At 36.3% G+C, this 22,932-nt stretch overlaps 1 protein-coding gene across 1 annotated transcript in view; it reads right to left on the reverse strand.

Annotated features, from left to right (window-relative positions):
* The window catches only part of Adad1 (adenosine deaminase domain containing 1), a 37,303-nt gene that overhangs the window by 5,001 nt on the left and 9,370 nt on the right, over positions 1 to 22,932 (reverse strand). The window contains exons 5-10 of the mRNA XM_005069699.4: positions 20,182 to 20,250; positions 15,562 to 15,687; positions 11,789 to 11,912; positions 8,693 to 8,863; positions 7,358 to 7,587; positions 3,091 to 3,328 (exon numbers count right to left, since the gene is read on the reverse strand). Of these exons, the coding sequence (XP_005069756.1) occupies positions 3,091 to 3,328; positions 7,358 to 7,587; positions 8,693 to 8,863; positions 11,789 to 11,912; positions 15,562 to 15,687; positions 20,182 to 20,250 (958 nt within the window). The remainder of the gene's footprint in view (positions 1 to 3,090; positions 3,329 to 7,357; positions 7,588 to 8,692; positions 8,864 to 11,788; positions 11,913 to 15,561; positions 15,688 to 20,181; positions 20,251 to 22,932) is intronic.

A 22,932-nucleotide genomic window follows, 5' to 3' on the forward strand; every position in this document is an offset into this window, starting at 1 on the left:
TTTGTGCAAACTCAGAGTCTAGGTTTCAGGGGAATCCTGTGCTCTGCTCTTGAGGCTTCTTCTTGTTCAGGTAAGTGTGCTCTGAGCAACTTACTAAAGAGAAAAGAACAGTTATTCCTCTAAGAGATCAACCAAAGTGACTTATTTGACCCACACCTGACTCCAGATCCTGAGGAAGTTCTAGCCACATCCAGAAGAATCACTCAGCAGACCCAAACATTTATTGAGAAGTAATAATATACTATTGCATTGAATCACTGAACTTTGAGGTAGTTCATCTGTAGCAAATGCTAGCATGCACTCACGTATATGTATCTAGTGTTGGTAGATTTTCAGCAGAACTGGGGTACACAGAAGAAGAACATATGCCTAATGTTTGTGAGGTATGGGGTTCAATCTCAAAATCCCTCATAACAGTGGTAGTTTTACCTCCTTTCCACCATATTTTGTTTCTACTTGTTTCTCATCCAACATATGATGCTATGCAACAGCAGTAAGAGTAAACAATCACCCTGACATCTCATCACCAGTCATCACAATGTTTTTGAGTCCTTCAAGAAGCCGTCTACTACCCTTCTTTTTACTTTGCTCCTTAGTATATCTTTGCTATATGCTTTAGTAGAAAAATTATATGAGTAATGGTGATAAATATGAATTTATAATTTGGTGTCACCTCTGCTACCGTGTTTACACTGTGGAAAAACTTCAATTAGTACTGTTGTATACAATATCTAAGCGTTTTAATATGCTGCTATTTTTGTTGCAGTTTTCATTATCAAGAAGCTTTCTTTGTAAGTTTTGTGTGTATGCTGGAAAGAAATCTTTTAACATGTTTCATGATGCAAGATGCATTTCTTCATGTAAGGATTGGTGGATTCATGACAGAGATGGTGGTTCTTGCCTGTAACACTTAGCAGGCTAAGAAACTGAAAAACTTAGGCTAGCTTATATAGAGCTATATATAGCCTCTATGTCTTAAAACACACACACACACACACACACACACACACACACACACATAGTTGAATGCTCTTAAAATTTTTATTTTTATTTATATGTGTGTGTTTGAATGTGTATATGAATATATGTACATGTTCTTGATAAGTATCCTTGGAAAACAGATGAGGGAGTCAAATCCTCTGGAATTGGAGTTACAGGTAGTTATGAGCAACCCCATGAGGGTTCTGGGACTCAAACTCTCACCTATAAAATCAGCAACTGCTCTTAACCATTAAGCCTTCTTATGAAATACCTCGAATATTCATAAGTAGTTATGAAATACCTCGAAAATGTTCATCATCCTTAGCAGATAGGAAAATGTAAACTGAAAAACTGAAATTTCCTCTCACTCCTGACAGAATGGTGAATATAAACAAAACTGACAACAAATGCCAGGGAAACTGTGCAGAAAGCAGACCCTTAATAACTTTTGATGGGAATGCAAATTAGTGGAACCACTCTGGAAATCTGTATGGAAAATTGTCAACTATCAATCAATCTATCTACCATATGACCTAGCTATATCACTCCTGGGTATATACCTAAAGTACTTGATATCCTCCTACTCCACAGATACTTGGCAAGCCATGTTCAATGTTGCTCTATTTGCAACAGTCAGGAAATGGAAACAACCTAAACTCCCCTCAACAGAAGAATGGATAATAAAAATGCAGTATATACATAACTCAAAAAAATAGGACGTGTTTTGGGAAGTTGGGAATCTCAGCATTCTGTAGGCAGAGGACTGATGAGTTCCAGACCAGCCAGGGTTAGATAGTGGGACCCTGCCTTTAAATAAATTTTCTTTTGACAGAGTCTTTGAGATACTTGTTAAAAGCCCAGGCTGGTCTAACTCAGAACCTTCCCTGCTTCTTTCTCCTGGGGCCAGGATTACAGTGTTAGCACCACTAGACTGTGCTTTCTTTGCTGATTCTTTGGGGTTAAAATTCACAGTCTTGAGTTGGATATATCCACTGCTTTATTCGTAATTATTTTCAAACACTAGACCATAATAAGAAATTAAATTAATTTAACAATGTTTATTCCATTTTGTCATGCTTTATGAGTTTTAAAACATTGCTAATTTGTTTGAATGTGTAAGGTTGAATCTACTTATAATCCAAAGCCCAGACAATGTATTTGTTGTGCTAGTCTGTATTATTCTTGACATTATCCTGAGTATTACCCCAAAGTAGTATGCTTTTCTCGACCTTTTGGCTAAGATCAAGTGTAGCTTGATGATATTCATACCAAAAATAGTTATATTGGCCTTGATTAAATGTCCTTCCAAAAGGAAGACATTTAAAGTTTGTAAAGTTGAAAAAAAGACACCCTAACAGAATACTGGTTTACTCAGGGCTGCTTGTGTGTACATGGGTGTAGGGTTATTTACTAGATGCAAGATAACGTACCATGGCTATAATCCTAAAGAAAAAAAGGCTTCTCCCTGGGCATTACACTTTTAGCACTTCTCACTGTGCATCTTAAAAGTACATGCATCCATTACTAGAAGGTTTTATTTTTATCCAATAATGAACTACAGGAATATTACAAAGAAACATCTAAAAGGCATAGAATATTATGGTTAGCAATAATGCCTTTGGAAATAAAATGTCTGTCATATTAAATTCCAGTTTGTGATCCTTACTACACTGGTAGCCAGATAAAATATTGAAAAACCACATGCAACTTACAAGGCAATCATAATAGAAGGAGGCATAACATGTTATAATAGTTCTCACACTTATGTGATCATATTTGGGATACAATGTGAAAAATGCAGATTCCTAATCCCAGATCAGAAATTCATATTTGGTAGGACCAATTCTATGACTCTAATGGTTTAACAAACACAGGGTCTAGAGCCAGATTCCTTGGGTTTGAATGCTGGCTTCACCACTTACTATATAACTTTGTAAGCTTGTATTATTCAGAAATTTATAATAAATATGATGTCAGCAACCTGGTCACACTCAATATAAATTGTTCAGAATCCAATAAATAATATACAGAATTGCTACAAGTAAAATTTCAATAAAATGTCTTCTTTTGCTTATTATGTAATTTTTTAGAGAAAGCAGTAACTCTAACCTTTCAGTGATCTTCCCACTTAGGCCATCCACGATTTCCAAAGAATTGTCCCCTTGTGCCCAGTTCAAACTGAGTGACTTATGGTCCAAGTTTATTTGCAATGGATATGCAGTGGGTACTAAGCTAATATGAGGCCTGTTGACCAAGTAAAACATGGGAAGTTTTGAAGTGAGTGCATCATCAACACGTTGGTTTATTGCGATTTCTAAGCCTCTAGTATCACTGCAATTCCCATCACCTAGAAAGCAAAAACAAACCAATCTCAGCAATTTAAGGTCAAAAGAAAAGGTTGTGTGTTAAAAAAGACAGACAGACAGATAATGGGAACAGGTTAACTGTAAATACTCCACGCTCACTTCTCTTAATTTTCTCTATGCCACATCTGTCCTCTTAGCAGTCATTTCCATATATTTCACCAGAATTAGGATAAAGTAATGACAAAATTTCCATCTAAAAATGCTCAAAAAGGAAAAAATAAGTAATGCTAGTGAATAAAAGCAAAGAACGAGGGGCTGGAGGATACTCAGAGGTTAAGAGCACTGGCTATTCTTCCAGAGGACCAGAGTTTGTTTTTTCAGGACCCTCACAACCTCTGTAACTCAGTACCAGAGGATATGATATCTTCTTTTGGCTCCCTCAGGCATTTCAAGGCCATGGTACACAGACACACATGCAGGCAAAACGCCCACATGAATAAAAGAAAAAAACAAGTTAAAAAATGCAAAGAACCAGTACTGACCCACCAAGAAATGGTACCTTTTACAGAGTTCTGCAAGAAAGAACCTGCTCATTCTGTCTTGAGTTTCTGATTTCTGCATGAAATCAACATCTGATTGTTGGTGAAAGCCAAGTAATTTTTTAATCCTAATGACCACACATTATAACTATTATGTTATAGGACCACAATGTTCCGATTTCAGGACACAAAGTAATCAAAGGATGACCATTTTTGTTAACATTTGTATTTGCACAATATTGAAGAGAATGAAGGTATTCTCAAGAGACACAGAATTGAGAAACTAGAATTGAGACAATGACAGGTGGAACCAGACCTCTAATAAAGGACTGGTTAGTTATGCCTCTTGCTCTGTATTTAAGCCTAAAACTCCTATTAAATACCCTAAAAGCCTTTCCAAACTAAAATGAAAAATTAAATACACTGTTCTTTGCATTCATATTCTGCTAAGTTAACATAGGCTTGGAAGAATCAATATAAAGAATTGTAGGGTTACTGACATAACTCTTACTGAGCTTGATCCCAGAACCCACATAGTGGAAGGAGGTAGCCAACTCCCGCAAGTTCCTTCTGACCTCCATATGCACATATATTCTGTGACATGTGAACCAAATACAAATGAAATGTAATTTTAAAATTGCTTTCATGGAATTATAAGCATTCTATGGGTCTTAAGAAAAAAGGGGATAAAATCATCTTCAAAGAATTAAAGTTAATCTTCATGCTATTGCTATAGAATTAGAAGGGAAGCAAAGCTCAATTATACAAACGGAAGAAGTTTATAAAGAATTGGAGCTGCTCCATTAACACAATTGGTTGTACTCATGCCTATATTCCACTTTACTGATTGTTTTAACACTAGGCTTAGAGGAATACCTATTCAGAATGGCATTTACTAAGTATTATATGTTAGATAAGAAACTATGATACAACAAATAAAGTCCAATTAACTCTCAAGATCTTCTAGGTATCAAATCACTCTTTTAGAATACAGCCATTTAAGTGAGAATTACTAAAACAGTGAGCCATTCAACTGCCTGTGTCAGAATCACCAAAGAGTCTCTAAAGTGTTTCTGGGTTCATAGGACAGATTCCATGAGTTCAAGAAATCTTTGTTTTCTTATTCATAAACATTTTAGGTTATACCAGACCATCAATTATTTTCATATTGACACCCAAAGAGATGTTAAGAGGAAAAATCTGAAGCAATTTTCCAAAGCCATTTTATTTTCATTGCCTGTATAACTACCCTCCCTCTCCCAGGGAGGGACCTGCCAGGTGCAAGATGACCAGATCTAATTTTTATGCTCCTGTGTCAAACCACTAACCAACTATGTAAAGGAATCAGTCAGTGTCTATACTCTTAAGCAACATTATAAGTACAATGTGAAATTACATCATATAAACAACAATTTTTAAATACATCATCATAAAACTTAACAAAAGCTCTGATCACCAAATCTGTGATTCCAGAGAATGCACACAAATTTCTTAGAACAAAGAGAATCTGCTACAGAAGATTTAGAAAAATTTAAAATGTCTTGAGAAAGAATCTGAATTGACTAAAACTGAAAACAGTAAGAACATTAGTTAACAATATAATCTTACAAAGTATCAAATGAACATGACTGGGGGTGTGAGTGAACAGGTACCTCCCCCAGGTACTGACGAGGTTAATCAGGGGCTATTTGGTAATATTTTAAAAGCTTTCACATCTTTGACCTGAAACTGGTCTATAAAATAGAAAGAGATGAAACACTACCACGTTCATTCTATGACATCAAAAACCAGGCAAGGACACAGCAACAACTATATACTGACTGCCTGAAAGAACACAGATGTAAAAATTCTCAATGGAACACTTGCAAACCAAATTCAATGACACATGAAAAACACAGACCCTGTTCAGTTGGTTTCATTCCAGGCATTTAAGGATGGATATTTTAGTATGCACACATGTGAATACTTTGTGATACAGAACATAAGTAGACTTAGATAGAAATCATATCATAATCTCAAATAGAATCAGGAAAAACTTGCACGAAGTTCAGTATTTCTCCATAAGTAAATTCCTGAGAAATCAAAATAGAAGAAACACAGTCTATATGACAGATTTACAGTTAACATTGTACTAACTGGGGAAAAGCTTTAAGGTGTTTCCTCTAAAGACAGCAATGAAACAAGGAAGTCCTTCTATGCACAGAGATCTTATAAAAACTTTTCTCAAAGTAGGGTACAAAAATCAACATTTAAAAAATTACTAGCATTTCTATACACCAGTGACAAACTTGCAGAGAAAGAGACCAAGGAAAGAATATCATTGACAATAGCTTTAAAAAGGTATTTAAAATAAATCTACCCAAGCAGATGAAACTTTAAAACAACTAAACAAAGAAATTGAGGAAGATAGAATATGGAAAGACTTCTCATTTTCATCTATATGCAAAATTTATATCGTAAAAATGGTTAACAAAAACCAAACTACAAATGTGATGCAACCTCCATCAAAATAAAAATGGCATTCTATACAAAATTAGTAAAAATAATTAGAAAATTCCTATGGACACACAAAAGATCAGATACCCTAAGTAATTCTAAGTGAAAAGAACAATACTAAATCCATCACAATACCTGATCCCCAATTATCCATAATGACAAAACTGCATGGTAATGGCATGAATACACACACACACACACACACACATGCAATCACACACGCACGCACACACACACACACACGCAATCACGCACGCACGCACGCACCATGCAAGCTAAAGGGTGAGGGGGAGAAAAGAAGATGCAACTATTGGTAATAGACTGAATATGAGCATGGGACAATGACATACATGCATGTAAATATCATCATTTCTATTATTGTGTGTGCTAATTATAATACACATAAACAACAGAAATAAGTATAATGACATGCATATATGAAAATGTCATAATGAATCCCATTACTTTGTATACCAACTTAAAAGAAGAGCCTCAAACTCTTTTTCAATGAGATATTATCTGGAAAGTCATTCAAGTATAATTCCAAAATTCTACAGCATCCTCTACCTAGGAAATGAATAAATGATTTGTTAATTGTATTCTAGTTAATCATACACATTTGACCAATTAGAAGGATCTGCATAATGATCAAATGTATTAAGATAATATAAAGATAAGAAGGAGCCAAAATGGGCATTTAATTTCTTAGAGAAGATAAAATGTAGCAAAAATTTAGATTTGGGAGGTTCAAAAGACCATCTTTTCTCTAAAGAAATGAGGTTCATTTTCAGGTAAATGAAGTTGTAAGCTCAAGACAGAATAAATCTATGTCACTAGTAGGTTACTTCTTGGCCTCCTATAAGATACAGAAGTCATATAATAAATAAGTATCACATCTAGTCACTACAAAACAAACAGCTTAACCAAGCAGTGATCTCTGCTTTTTACATTAGTTTCATGCATGCAAAATCTGGCTGTATACTGGTAAGTCAAATATTTTTCATTGAACATATCCAAAAGTGTGCTAAAACTCACCAACAAGTATACTGCTGATATAAACTGGCTGTATAAAGTGACTCAGCAATGCTCCCTGTACACCAAGCACCTCCCATCTTGTCAACTTATCACTTGAGGACATACTGTTTACTCTATTAACTCCATCAGCAGAACAGTAAACAGTAAGATAAATTTTGCCTTCAACGGCCACATGGAGACTCAGTTCTTCATTGGCTTCAAACGCAGAAATAGAATGTGGATTAAGGCGTCTAGAGAGAGAAAAAAAGGTTTTTTTAAAGAAATACCAATTTGTTAAAAGTAAAATGTGCATGTTCTCAAGGCTCGTTCTCTAACAGGTTTAATTTGCCAGCACACACTTCATTCCAATAACATGAACAAAGGCAAACAAAGAAAATAGTTGTGGATTCATCACCTTCCCCCCAAATTAATGCAAAATAAATTACCAACACACAGCGCTTCAGCACAATTTTTCTATTATCATCATTCTTTATGTCCCTTAAAAACAGGATGGTAAGGCCTAGTATGGTGGTATACACCTTTAACTCCAGCACTTGGGAGGCAGAGGCAGGCAGATTTCCATGAATTTGAGGTCAGTCTTGTCTACACAGCAAGTTCAAGGCCAGCCAGGGATATTCAGTGAACTGCTGTCTCAACCCCCTGATCTGCCCTGCCCCCAACCAAGAAGTTTAAGACCAGCCTTGCCTATATAATGAATTCAAGGGTAGTCTGGGCTATATGAGACCCTATCTTTAAAAAACACTAATAATAACAGAAATTTTTGTTCATGTAATTTGTGAGTTAACGTCTTCAATATAAAAAGATATAAAACTACAAAACGATGAAGGAGAAAAAAGTTTTATTCAGATTCATCTATGGTAAAATGTTAATAAAATATAAAGTTAAAATATTGCCCATGGTTATTTCTTGATGGTCAGACTTCGGGTATGTTATTCTTTCTTCACTGTGTCTGTTTATACTGTTCAGAGTTTACCTAACCTGATACTATGTATTCATCAAAGCAATGACATTTTGACCATAGAGAAGTTTTTAATTTCCTATATTTGAATATGAATGTTGCATAGACCCATAACGTCCTAAAGTGTGTAAAATCTTAAAAGCAGATTTGTCAATAGAATAAAAAAGGCATGAGTACTTTTAACTTTTAACAATGGTCTAGATCAGAGTGAATGGAGGCGGGGGGGCTTTGTGGTGCTCTGAAGCCCACAAATGACTCAAGGCTACACAGAGAATATGAATACAAATGAGCTTACTCTGTTTGACAGGGGGTTTCAGAACATATAAACAGTGATCATTATACTAGTGTCTTTTAAAAAGAACTTCCATAATACTTACAACTGTGACTTAATCTGGGCTGATCCTTTAGGCAACTGGTTCATGTAGAGGTAAATGTTGATGTTCTGTTTCAGAGTAAGCAGATTAGAAGCTGGTTCTGTACAAAAGATTGACTTTTCCATCATAGCAGGATTTTTGCTATAGAAGAGTAGAAGCTGCCTATAAAAGTACCTAAAATAAACATTGTGACTTTGTTAAGTAATAATATTTATTGCAGATTTATATTTTTTCAAATCTTTTTATTTAAATTAAAAACAAGCTTGCTTCACATGTCGATCCCAGCTCCCTCTCCCTCTCTCCTCCCCTACCCCCAAGCTCCCCCAATCCACACTCCACTCTACAGGGAGGGTGAGGCATGGGGGATCTCCAAAGTCTGTCATATCATCTGGGGTAGGGACTAGGCCCTCCCCATGTGTCCAGGATGAGAGAGCATCCCTTCATGTGGAATGGGTTCCCAAAGTCCATCTGGATGCCAGAGATAAATACTGATCTATTGCTTGAGGCCCCAGGGAATGCTGAGGCCTCCTCACTGACACCCAAGTTCAGGGGGTCTGTATCAGTTCCATGCTGGCCTCTCAACTATCAGCCTGGGGTCCATGAGTTCCCCCTTATTCAGGTCAGCTGTTTCTGTGGGTTTCACCCGCCCAGTCATGACCGCTTTGCTCATCACTCCTTCCTCTCTGCTCATCACTCCTTCCTCTCTGCGACTGTTTTCCAGGAGTTAAGTTCAGTGTTTAGCTGTGGGTGTCTGCCTCGGCTTCCTTCAGCCACTGAGATAGTTCTGAAGATCCAACTTGCTAAGTTACTCCTACTATTTTAACTACTATCATCACCAACAGTGGCTCCTGCCTGTTTCTTAGGGCTGTTGAAAAATCCAAGAGCACAGATACAACACAGGGAATATTTCATTGTATTAAGAAGTAAGGTAGATACCCTAAAGACAGCAACTAATCGGTAAGGGACTGATACTACTTTACAAAACAACATGACCTTAAGACACACTCTATTTATTCCCATCACCAGATACACATAATTAAACACCAGTATGTAACAGTGCCAAACACTTTCCAACTTGACAGGTAGCATTAAGAAGGTCAGACAATTCCATCAGTATCAAGAAGAATGAACAACCATGAGCTGCAATGTCCTAATGAACTTCACAATAATGTTGTACTTGTATGTGTGGTTTACGTATATAAGCATGCATGACAGTGCACATGAAAGGCTAGAAGAAGGTGATGAGTGTCTTCCTCAATTGCTCCCCCTTATTGCCTTGAGAAAGGCAGTTTGGTTTACAGTTTAGACTAGGTTCACTGCCTACCAAGCTCTGAGGATCTGATTGTCTCTATTCCCTAAAGTAGGGGTCACAGGAATGTGCTGCCATTTCCAGCTTTGTATTTGAGCTCTGGAGATTTGCAAGCAGGTCCTTATGCTTGCAGAACAAGCACACTACCCACATTCCCAGCATTCTTCTTTAACAAATTTTAAGATTATACAATTCTTTCTTAATTAGAGATAACTGCATTTTTCAGGTAAAACAGGTCTAAATCTGTTTTTTAATATTCCAGCAAAGAAAAGAACAGTGAGAATGCAGAAATTAAACAAGAGTAGCAGAATACTAATAACTGAAAAAGCTGGATGAGGACACACTTAGACTTGGATTAGATATTTGCTAATTTGTAAGAAGTTTGTAAGAAGTATAATGGCTTAAGAGAATTAAAAATTGGTGTATATTATGGGACATGACACTCAGTTCTCACTGTTAATGTTTTTATATACAGTAACTTCTAATGAGAACATCCTTGGACATTTTAAACCATCTGCTACTCCTACCTCTTGTGGAGAGAATGACTGATTGGTCTGGGAGGAAAAAAGAGGGTTCTGACTTCAGCTCCTTTACTTCTCTTCTGATCTATCAGTCTAGAGCAGTGGTTCTTAGCCTTCCTAATGCTGAGCTCTTTATTGCAGTTCTTCGTGTTGTGGTGATCCCAAATCACAAATTGTTTCATTGCTACTTCATAACTATAATTTTGCTACTGTTATGAATTGTAATATAAATATCTGATATGCAGGATATCTGATATGTGATTCCTGTGAAAAGGTCATTCAACACCCCCCAAATGGGGTTGTGACCCACACGCTGAGAACCATCTAAAGGATTATATTGTTTATACTCTGCTAAATAGTAGACTATGTTTGGGATTTTTAACAGGAAACCTGTGCTTTTCTGGTTGATGCCTTTGAGTATCAGTTTGAATGCAATTGGCCCCCATCATCTCACAGGGAGTGGCACTATTAGGAGGTGTGGCTTTGTTGGAGTGGGTATGACCTTATTGGAGGAAGTGTGTCACTGTGGGGGCAGGTTTTAACATTTCCTATGTTTAGGATACCACCCAGTGTCTCAGTTGATTTCCTGATGCCAGCAAGATGTAGCACTCTCAGCTCCAGCACATCTGCCTGCACACTGCCATGTTCCCTGTTGTGATGATAATGGGAACTATCTAAGTCTACTTTGAAACTATAAGAGACCCACCCCAATTAGATGTTTTCTTTATAAGAGTTGCCATGGTCATGGTGTCTCTTCTAATTTAGAAGTGAAATAAGATCAAGTTTATTTTGTTCAAACCTAAGTTACACTTTCCAATAACTTCAATCATTCAAAGACGGTATTTTTAACTCTAAAAAAAACTTGTAGGGCTGGGTGTTGATGGTGCATGCCTTTAATCCCAGCACTTGGGAGGCAGAGGCAGGCAGATCTCTGTGAGTTCGAGGCCAGATTGGTCTACCAAGCAAGTTCCAGGAAAGGCTCCAAAACAATACAGAGAAATCCTGTCTCAAAAAAACAAAACAAAACAAAAACAATAATCTTGAAGGACTCTTAAAATTTAGTTCACAAGGAAGTCACCAGAATCTACACAAGACATTGTAATTACCATGGTGAGGTTACCACAGCAACACAAAAGTATCGGATGACTTGAATTAGAGGTTGCCATATTCTTTGCTCTATTATAAGTATCTTTCCAGTTGTAAAACAGGGAAAATTCTATGGTCTGAGAATATTAATATTTGAAGGTTTTAATATATCCTTTACCTTACCTAAGGAGAGACCTTCTTGCTGTAACAACTGCATGAGTATCATGCAGCACCCTCCCATTCGGCTTGACGCACTGGCTGTAGTTGTATTCACCCGTGCCTATAGCCACAACTTCATGATGTCCAGCTGAAAACAGCAGCAAGTTGTTATTTTAACCTCCCTCTTTATGTGATCAAAATCTACCTTTATTATCATCTTTACAAGATTTTATTTTTTATTCATGTGTATACATATATCGGGTTTATGCTACATGTATTCCAGTGCCCCAAAAGGCCAGAAGGTGTTGGAGCCCTTCGAACTGGAGTTACAGGTGGTTATGAGTCACCCAAAGTGGGTCCTGGGAACCAAACTCAGGTTCTCTGTAAAGCCAGTAGGGCTCTTAACTGCTGAGCCATCTCTCCTGTCTCTAGCCTCAATTTTCAGTCAGATAAAATTAATAGAAAATATAATTCTAGTAGTTTTAGAATGTTTTAAGAAATGAAATTTAAAGGTAATTATCTGAACTTAAGTGGTAACTATCTTAGGTCACAGTGCATTAACTAAAACTTTTATATAAGCAACAAAATTACCACATAACCTTAACCTTCAATATGATGATTAACAAGACTCCATATATTATTCTACATCTGTCCTGAACACGCTCTGTATAATGTCTCTAATTTTTTCAGTCCATTGAAACTCTCTATAGACTGAATTAGCTTTTTCTATTGTACTGAAGCTAGTTTATTTTAAATAAAAAGACCCCTATGTGTTTCTCAACAGTTTGTTTTTTCTGTCCACATCTTCCTGTGCTCACACTTGAAACTCCATGTTTTAAACATGTGCAACCACATAGCTGTGTTTACTCCTCCGACATCCTAGCCATGGGCCCTGTAAATAGCCTAGTGAGTAATTCACTGCTTTTCCCTCAAGACAGCAAAATTCACTTGTCTTCCTCTTCCTATCTTCTATTTCCATTGATGAATTCAGATAATCTAGTCTCAGTCCTTCAAACAAAGTTCAGTTTCCATCTGCAACCTGCAGGCCTTACTAATCCAAATGTCCTGATAAGTACTAGGCCTGAATAGATGCTAGGGTTAAGTATTAAAAAAGACATACTTTCACTCAGCGTGCATGAGACAAAGGGGAAAAGCTAAACAAATCCCAAATTGTAATATGTACTTTGAAGGAAACAAATATGGAGCTGATGTAAAGAATAAGAGGTTATCATGCAAGGCAGGTGCCAAATATTTTCCACATAAGCTGAACTAAAGCTGCAATCTAAGGGAGTAAAGGGCATCCACCTCAGAAGAGACCATGCAAGGTATCCCCCAGGAGACAGAAGCAGCCAGCAGAGCGTCCCTAGGAAGTGTGAATGTGTGTGCAAGTGTGTGGGGGTGTGCATGACCGTGCATGTGTTCCTATTCAGAAACCAGCAGAGGATGTCAGGTGTGTCCCTCCTGACTCGCTGCCTGATCCTCTGAGGCAGGGTCTCTTCCTGAATCTGGCTGGGGCTACTTCCTGGCTAGGATGGAAACAGCAGGCTCCAGCAATGCTCCTTCTTCCACTCTGCTTGGAGCTGGCATTACAGGCATTTAAAGAGAACACCCAACTTGTCACATGGGTCCGGTGGTTCAGACTCCAAACTCTGGTCCTCATGATTGCAGACCAAGTGCTCTTAGCCGCTGAGACATCTCAGCCTATTTCTCTTTAAAAAGTTTCACTGTGAAATATGCATGGAACTTACATCAATGGTAATAATCCCAGTAGTACACGACTGACAAGGGCCTCTCTACATGAACAGCATACCAAAACCAGACTATATTCTCATTTTTATCATGATATTTTTCAAATAAAATTTGTCTTGTTTTCCTTCTTCAGTCCCTTTCTCGATCTTACAGCTTTCCACCTCAGTGACTCCTTTCTGCTTTTATGGCGCATGCACCCCTATCCCGGTACTTATTCTTGTTCTTCTCGTGGTCTCCTATCTAGTTTCCCAATCTCTACCTCCTCCCACTGATTTACACACATGCAAAAACTGAAAGTTAAAATCTGCATATGAGAGAGAATGTGGCTTTCATTTTGGCCTTGGTCAGGTCATTTAAATTCTTTCCAGATCCATTTATTTTCCTGTTAGCTTCTTACAGCCCAACTAAAACAAGGCAAGGAGGGTAATTAAGTTTAGAAGTACATGAGTTACTAAAATGGTGTTCACGCTGTTTCCCTCAGATTTTACTAGCCCACATACAATTTGTATTTCCTAGAACATTTTTACTTTCTCATATTCATACAACTTCATGTCATCTTTCAGAATTTCTAGGAACATGTGAGCTTAAAGTGATGTTTTCATTCATTCTAGTTTATTATTATTATCTTCATATTGTTCATTTAAATGTAGATTTTTCTCTTTATGTTCATGTCCTTAGTTTTTACAGAGGAACTTCAGTATAACAGCTGCAACTCAGGCTTAACTTCCATCATCTTTTTTTTAAAAGCGGTCTTCAACCACGAAACATGAGTTTACATTAATTAAAGTTTTAATTACTAGTATAAATTAGTAAATTACTAAACTCCAAACAATGAACTAAATTATTAACATTATAGTATTTAATCCAATCAACCCAATAATGCAGAAAACATAGTTTATTACCCCATTATCTCTATTTTTAAAACAAGAAAATTAAAGCAAAGATGCTAAGTATGTAACTTGCCCAAAGTAATTTTTAGCTGTAGATTTGTCTGATGATGCCAATGTTCCCAATAGTTATATATACCAAGTATTCCTGATATAAATATTTTTTGCATTATCAATCTTATTTAATCTAATTTTAACTGGCTTTTAAGCCATCTCTTAGTCTAGTACCAATCATATCTTATCAATCTAAATATATTTTATTTTACTCCTTTACATATACTACCTGTATTCAGTGAATTCATCTAGTTGTCTGATTTTTTTTGCTATTCTTTTTCCTTGAAAGCCTTCTCTGTCTAAAAATATTTCCTTTCCTCTACTTGGTGGAACCACATTAGCATTTAAGATTTCAGCTTAACTCTTGCCTGTTGCAGAAGATTTTCATTCAGTTACTTCTCTCCTATCTACAAATTCTCATAACTTGTTTTTTTGAGACAGGGCCTCATTATATAATTCCAGGCTGACTATGAAGTTATGATCCTCCATCTCAGACACCGGAGTTCTGGGATTACAAGGGTGTCCCAACATGTCCAGCTTCTCACATATGTTTGCATGATTAAAAGCAGTTTCTCATTTTTCATCATCTTAAAGATTTTCAACACATACAAGATATATGCTTATAAGATATAGAATATGTATCTTCCCTTCCCACCTATATCATAAAAATTCCTTAAGAATATATCAAATATCAAAACATTCTTGTCAACATCTCTAGTACAAACTTTAGGGATTAATATCAATGTAAAACTCTATGGATTAAAAGGCAGTGTAAAGTTACAATAGAACTTCAACAACATGTCCAGAGGCACATACTCTTCCCTGTAGCTCTCTTCTCAGTGTCTGCTATACTGAGAGCTAGACATGAAGGTGGCAGAGCTAACTATTCTGCAGCTCTTTACTGGCTCTGGCTCTGCTCAGTGCATTTAGTCTTTACCTTTGAGAGGCTTTGTGTTTAACAACTCACCTACTAGAAAAGATCACTTCAAATCAATGCAACACTACTGTCTACAGAAGCAAAGATAGTTAAACCTATTACTAAAGTATAGTTCAAATCATTGAAGTATTTTTTCTGCAAAGCAACATATACCAAATATATGAACTTACCTCTTTCAATTATAAAAGCAGCCAATGAACTGCTACATTTCAGATATTGTGAGTGGCTAGAAATTAGTTGACTAAATGTTTCTTTAACAAGTTGTGAAATCTTGGCATACTGGACTTGTCTCCCTTCTAGAAAAAATAAAACACAGTATGAATTTGAAGAGAATTCTGATTTTTCCAAGAAATGTTTTATTTTACAGTTACATTAGTTATTAATTTATAAAGATATGCAGTAGAATTTCCATTTTGTCATGGTTGTATACAGTTGTAAGAAATACAAATAACAGAGCTTTGTGAATAACTTCCTATGAATGATATGTCAGTATCAACTGCACTACCTGAACACTACTACTCATGTTTGTAGAACTCAGTCTGGACATGATATTCAAACTCGTATGATACACAGGGTAATTTTTTTTGCTGTATAGATACTGTCTATCCTACATATTACCAACATACCATTCAATGGTAATAATCCTCCCCAACTTTGACAATCAAAATGTATTCATTATAGTCATTATGACACAAAATACTTAGAATTTGCCCCAATGAGAACCAGTACAAACCAAAAAGCATTTGGACTTCCGATATAGTTCCATATTCCCACTAAAAAACTTCCTGACCTTGAGAGATGGTTCAAATAAGTCTACGTAGTAACCAGGATCACCACAGAACAGTGTTTATAGCCAAGAATATAAATCAGTTACCCAGGATGCTTTATTTATTTTTATTTCTTAATGTGATGGAGCCCCGGAGACCTGATACTTCGTTCATTTACAACTGTGAAGTGTTAATGAAAAGTCATCGTTCTAGTGGGTAAGAAATTGCAAAAAATCACTTAGTTCAGTATTTCTCAAAGTTGGTTGTATAACAAGCACTGCCTTGTTTCATTCTTTTTAAGACAGTACTGTCAGTGCCTCATGTTGAGGGACATCTGTTGGGTCCTGCTGACTTGTCCAGTCCATACCTGAGAAGGAGAGTATGGACTGAGGGGAAAAAAGCTAGAGAGAGAAGATAGAGTCGGGAGGGCATCCCAGTGAATACTGGGATGCACCTTAAGTTTATTGCTTGAAATTCTTATATACCCCAATCAAAAGGGGGAAAAGGTAAAAGACTTCTTTGCCACAATACAAAGAACAAACAGACTTAACTACTTCCTTAATTCTCCAAATATTTAGTAACCACACCTCAGATCAAACCTATTGTTATCTGGCTTTGAGGATTAGGACATCTAGTAACCTTAGATCAAATATTCTGTTATATATAGGTAAGACATCCACACCTTAGGCCAAACATTTTTCAGTAGCCACATCTTAGACCTTTAGGTCTTAGGCCTTTACCTTTGAGATAGCAAGAATAGTTTTGAACTCTCTGACCTTAAGTCAATATGCTACAAAGCCATTTCTATAGGCCCTGATACAGTAGCTCACTGTACAGGCCAGGCTGGCCTTAAACTCATGATCCTCTTGCCTTGGCTTCCAGAACTCTGGGGTTACATGCATTTGCCAACATGCCGAGACCACTGAAAAAGGTTCTTGATATTCCATGGTGGATGTTAATGGCTTATCAGGTGGTTCATAGTTCATTTAATATTTTCAAAGAATCTGAAATGATTTTGCATTTGTGCAATGCATGTATATTAAATGTATGACTATTTAAATTTTCAAAAATTCTTTTAATAATCATTATTTTCTAAAAGGAATACAAATGCATTAGCAGTCTCAGTATCCTGTTAAGTGGATATAACTTACGTTAAGCCCATTTATCTGTTCTTATTTTCATTGAACTTGCATTTTTATTTGTACATATTATTAACATTATACTTGAAACAAACCAGGTGAATCATATTACAAAAAACATAAAGAGTAAAAGAACAGTCACAAAATTAGAAAATTAAACGTTTAAAGTTAAGTGAACTATTGACTCTGTTTATCATCCAGAATTCATTGTGCAGAAAAAGAAGCTTTCATTAAATTTTTCAAATTATTCCTTTTTTACAGAAATGAGATATAGACTCATAAGTTCCCCCTCCAGATACAGAACCACTATCACCAATTCTCTACAGGTATTCTGAGACACAATCTATAAACATAAATATAAATATACTTCAGATATGGCAAGAAAATGTTTTGCTGCATATTAAAACCATCACAAAGAACATTTGAGACTCATCACTGTGCCAATATAAGATGAGGATATAGCTCAGTAGTAAAGCGCTTAACATGTCCTTCTGGGTTCAAAGCCCCACACCATAGAAAACAAAGCAATATGCTAAAATAGCTCTTCTCTTGGTTTGAACATTTATTTTTACTTGTGTGAATGTATGTCTGTTTTCCTGTGTGAATGTGCATGTGCGTGGGGACACTCATGGAGACCAGAAGAGGATGTCAGATCCCCTGGAGCTGGGATTACAAGCAGTTGTGAGCCACCCGATGTGGGTGCTGGAAAACAAGCTCCACTCCAGTCCTCTGGAAAAGCAGAACATGCTTTTAACTGTGGAGTCCCCAGTCCCCCAACCCCTGTCTTAATGTTGAAAGAAATAATGTTTTGAATATAATCAAATCAAATAGTTACTAAATATAACTCTCAGCATATAAGTGAAAAAATGAGCAAGTATAATACTGTTTTCTCTATATGTGTGCTCATTATTGAGAGAATAAAAGAGCATCACAAGGTATTAGGAATAATGAGATAAAACCACAACACACAATAAATTCACTCACACTATTTTTTAAAGATATTTTATCATGTGTGTGCTTGCAGGGAGGGTTGTATATGTGAGTGTGGGTACCTGTAGGAACCAGAATCCTGTTGAATACTCCTGGAGCTGGAATTACAGTTGTGAATGACCTGCTCTAAGTGCTGGAAACTGAATTTGAGTCCTCTACAGAAGTAGTGAGAGACCTTAACTACTTAACTATCTCTCCAGCCTTCTAACACCACTTTTTTGACTACAAGTTGCTAATTTCAAGTGTTACCCATTATCATACATAATCCGAATCTATTTTCAGAGCCACCAGCATACCACTGTTCTCGTGAAGATATAGTCTACTAGAAACGTACTGTGAAGTAGATAGGCTGGAACTATTGACCTTGATAACTAGCACAACATGAAATGTCCAGTAAAATTTTTTGTGGGTCTCAAATATTTTTTCTTCAAAGGCTTTAATATTCAATTTCTATTTTAACCCCATATATTTTTTGTTCACCTTTTTCTGACATTTGGCTCTAAAATCCTTTTACATTATTGTAAAACTGTATCCTTTCTAACTCATATACTATGACCTGTTTTCCTAGGGTAATGTGATCTAGATCATTTACCAATTCTTTGAAAACTATCCCCTTAATAACCAAAGGCTGATAGGAAAGGCAAAACCTATTCCAATATTAAGCAATCACTCTTGTAGCCAGAGCCATCAAGAATGTTCATGAATTCTTATACCTCTGCGGTAAAGTGACCATACCAATCTCTTAGTGGATTTTGTCTTTTGAATGTGTTTATTTTCCCTGGTCTATTCATGCAAGCTCACAAATTATTAAGACCTTTTTCTTTGTCTTAGAAGGAGGAATAGAACAATGAGGCTGACAGGAACCAAAGTTTTCAAAGCCTAACCTGCAGGCCTAGAAAAATGAAAGGAAAATTCTTTTCATTTTACAAATGCCTTAAAATTTGAAGTGTCTGTCAAATGTCATCAATATAGAAATTAAGAAGAATGTCCTGCCTTCCAGGAGACAATAGTCTACTAGTCAAGAACACAACTGCTTTACATTATTTAATGTGACAATGTCATAATAAAACAATGAAAGATCTGATTTAATGAACACATTCTGTGTGCCAAATGAGTATCAACTCAATCTTCACAATAATTAGATGAGGTAGTTGCTGTAATGGCAATTTTAAAAGTGAAGAAATTAAAGTGCAACAGGAATTAATTAGTCCCTGGTCTCACAAACAGCAATTTCAATTGGAGTTTTATGTATATATACACCCACCCCTACACACACATAGATGGATATACATATGTATATTTATCTATATATATTTCCATATATAAATACATACATATTAGAGTTTTATGTATATACATATTAGAGTGTCTTATATATATACATATTAGAGTTTTAAAGATTTTACTTTATGTGTTTTGTCTGCATGTATATATGTGTACCATGCACATGCCTTACTAAGCTACCTCCTTATTAAAAAGATCCTGCCCACCAGCATTTTGTGTGGTCCTGACAACTGAGCATTAAGTTCTCACACCATTTAGGCAAGCACTCTTCCACCAAGCTGTGCCCAAGACCCCTTTCCCATTTTTAGATAAGTCTCACTAAATAGACAGGCTGCTTGGTGAAGTGACAAGCCTTGAGCTTGCTGTCCTCCTGCCTCTGCCCCCAGAACAGCTAGGATTTATATATGGCTGTATCATCGGAACTGGCTGAAATCCCTTTTTAAAACTTTCCTCTCCAACCTCATTTCCCTCATGACGAGCAATTTTTTAAGGATAATTCCCCCTTTAATAGAAGCATGAATTGGCTGAATAAAATGTTGAGGCACATTTTTTTATATCTGTGCATTTTAAGTTTTCATTGGGTTAATCTTCTAAAAAGAACATTTCCTACCATATTGTACTTTTGAAATATATGCTGCTTCAGGTATAACAACAGGTTCTGCAGGGATAGGAGGAGGTCCTGTATAAAAAAAAAACAAAACATAAGGAAAAAACGAAATGGCAACCTTCTAAAGAACTGAGAGCCAACATTTTACTATTCGGCAGTAATAGTAATCCAAAAAATATACTCCAAAATAACAACCAAGAATAGTCATGCATACTGGTTCTGTTTTCTTTATACTTCCATCAACTCTGTCATCATCAAATGCTCACTGGCTCAGCTGTGCAAACTAACTTCTGAGCTTCCTGATCTTAGCAGCACAACCTAACTTCTTTTGTAAAGCAGCAACATTCTGAAACTCTGTTTACTTCAAATGTTTAGGAACAATTTTCCGTTTACAATAATATTACGTATTACATTTAAAATTAACATTTCATAAGAATAAGTAAAACTATTTAAAATGCTCACTAGGTTTTTAACAGGACAATGCTACAAATTTTCTAACGATATTAGTCCTATTCTTTGCAAACGTTTTCCAGCTCAGCTCTAACAGCTAAAGATCACATGAAAAACAAGAGGATAACTCTGAACCAGAGGGACAGATGAGGAAAAAAAAATCAGGAAGGCTTACATGAAGGAACTCTGGAAGTTCAGGTTTTTAACTTAGTTAAAGAAACAAAATAAAAAACAACTCCCCTAAACTAATTTCAAGATGAAAAAACAGTTAAAGATACAGAGACAAGCAAGGAAAGCGTGGTGATGTTAACTGACGTTTTACACCAGAGAGAATGCTAACTAGAGTTAGACATATACTACCTGGACTTGAGAAAAGCAAGCCAAAAACTCCAAAAGAAGGTAAAACCTATTTACTCGAGAGGATAGGACTCAAGAGGAAGGAAAACTAGAGACATTAAATTCTGCTTATTATGAGCAAATAATCTCAGTAAGTAAAACAAAACTGAACAAAGGAAAACCTTATTGTAAAGTACCAGGTACAAATAGCCAAATAAAGCAGAAGAAGCATAAAATTAGAGAATTCACATAGCCAGATTTAACAACTTATTCCAAAGCTGTGCAATCAAAACAATATGACAGTAATCAAAACAGTATATTATGGCATAAGGAGAGATACTCAGACCAGAGAGCCCAGAAAGAAGCCCAGAAAGATATAATCGAGTTGTTTTTGTCAGAGGTGCCAAGGGCAATCTTTTTGACAAATGCTCCAGGGAAAGCTAATATTCACAAGCAATAGAATGAAGATGAACACTAGCATCTTAAACAAAAATAAAAATTTATCAAAAACTTTTAAATATAAAAGCTAAAACTACAAAGTTCTAAAAAGAAACCACAGGGGTAAAACTTCATGACATTGGATTTGGCAAAAATTCCTTGAGTATGACACCAAAGATTACACACAACAAAAGAAAACTAGATTTATTAAAAGTAAAACGCTATATATAACAAAGGATACTACCAATAAAATTATTCCACAGGATGGAATGTTTTAATTTGTACATCATGGATCTTAAAAATGCCCAGAATAGACACATAGTTTTAAAAACTCAATTAAGAGTAGACTTAAGAGGTGAGTTTGGGTCTCCGGGGGGACATTCCCCATCCTGCGCCCAACACCCATCCCCTCGATCCCCCCCGCTCCTGGCATCCAGAAGACCTGCCCACACAGGAAAGACATCAGCCCTTCCAGGCCCCAACCTCCAGCGACCCCAGCTTCAGCTTCAACTTCAGTGTCAGCGTCCCCAGCTTCAGCTTCAGGAAGGAAGGAGACCAGTGGAGACGGAAAGACCCCACCTGCACCCACTGGAAGAAGAGATGGGAAGAAGACAGAATAAGAGCACACTCAGCAATAGAAAGACCAACACGACTCCACCAGAATCGAGAGAACCAATGCCAGCAAGACCTGAAAAGTACTACATAGATGAAGCAGAGGGGACAGACCTTAAAAATTATTTTATGATGATGATAGAGACCCTCAAAGAGGAAACGAGGAAATCCCTTAAAGAAATAGAAGAATAAACAAACCAAAAAAATCCATGAAATGGGGGAAAAATTCAAGAAATAAACAAATCTCTCAAAGAATCTAAAGAGTACCAAGAAAAAACAACCAAACAAATGAAGGAAACAACTCAAACAGTTCAAGGATTGAAAGCTGAAATAGAAACGATAAAGAAAACACAGAATGAAGGGATGCTGGAAATAGAAAAGCTCAGTAAACGATTTGGAACTACAGATGCAAGTATCACCAATAGAATACAAGAGATAGAAGAGAGAATCTCAGGTGTTGAAGACTCATTAGAAGATAATACAGTCCTCAACCAAAGAAAATCTCAAAATCAACAAATCCCTAACACAAAATATCCAGGAAATATAGGACACCGTGAAGAAGCCAAACCTGAGAATAATAGGTATAGAAGAAGGCGAAGAAATACAGCTCAAAGGTACAGAAAACATATTCAATAAAATCATAGAAGAAAACTTCCCTAACCTAAAGAAGGATATGTCTATGAAAATACAAGAATCTTACAGAACACCAAATAGGCTGGACCAGAAAAAGAAGTCACCTCGCCATATAATAATCAAAACATCAAAACTACAGAATAAAGAGAAAATATTAAGAGCAGCTAAAGAAAAAGACCAAGTAACATATAAAGGCAGACTTATCTGAATTACACCTGACTTCTCAATGGAAACTATGAAAGCCAGAAGATCCTGGACAGATGTCCTACAAACACTAAGGGAACA

The sequence above is a fragment of the Mesocricetus auratus genome, unplaced genomic scaffold, assembly GCF_017639785.1.
Source record: "Mesocricetus auratus isolate SY011 unplaced genomic scaffold, BCM_Maur_2.0 Super-Scaffold_100011, whole genome shotgun sequence".
Classification (NCBI taxonomy): domain Eukaryota; kingdom Metazoa; phylum Chordata; class Mammalia; order Rodentia; family Cricetidae; genus Mesocricetus; species Mesocricetus auratus.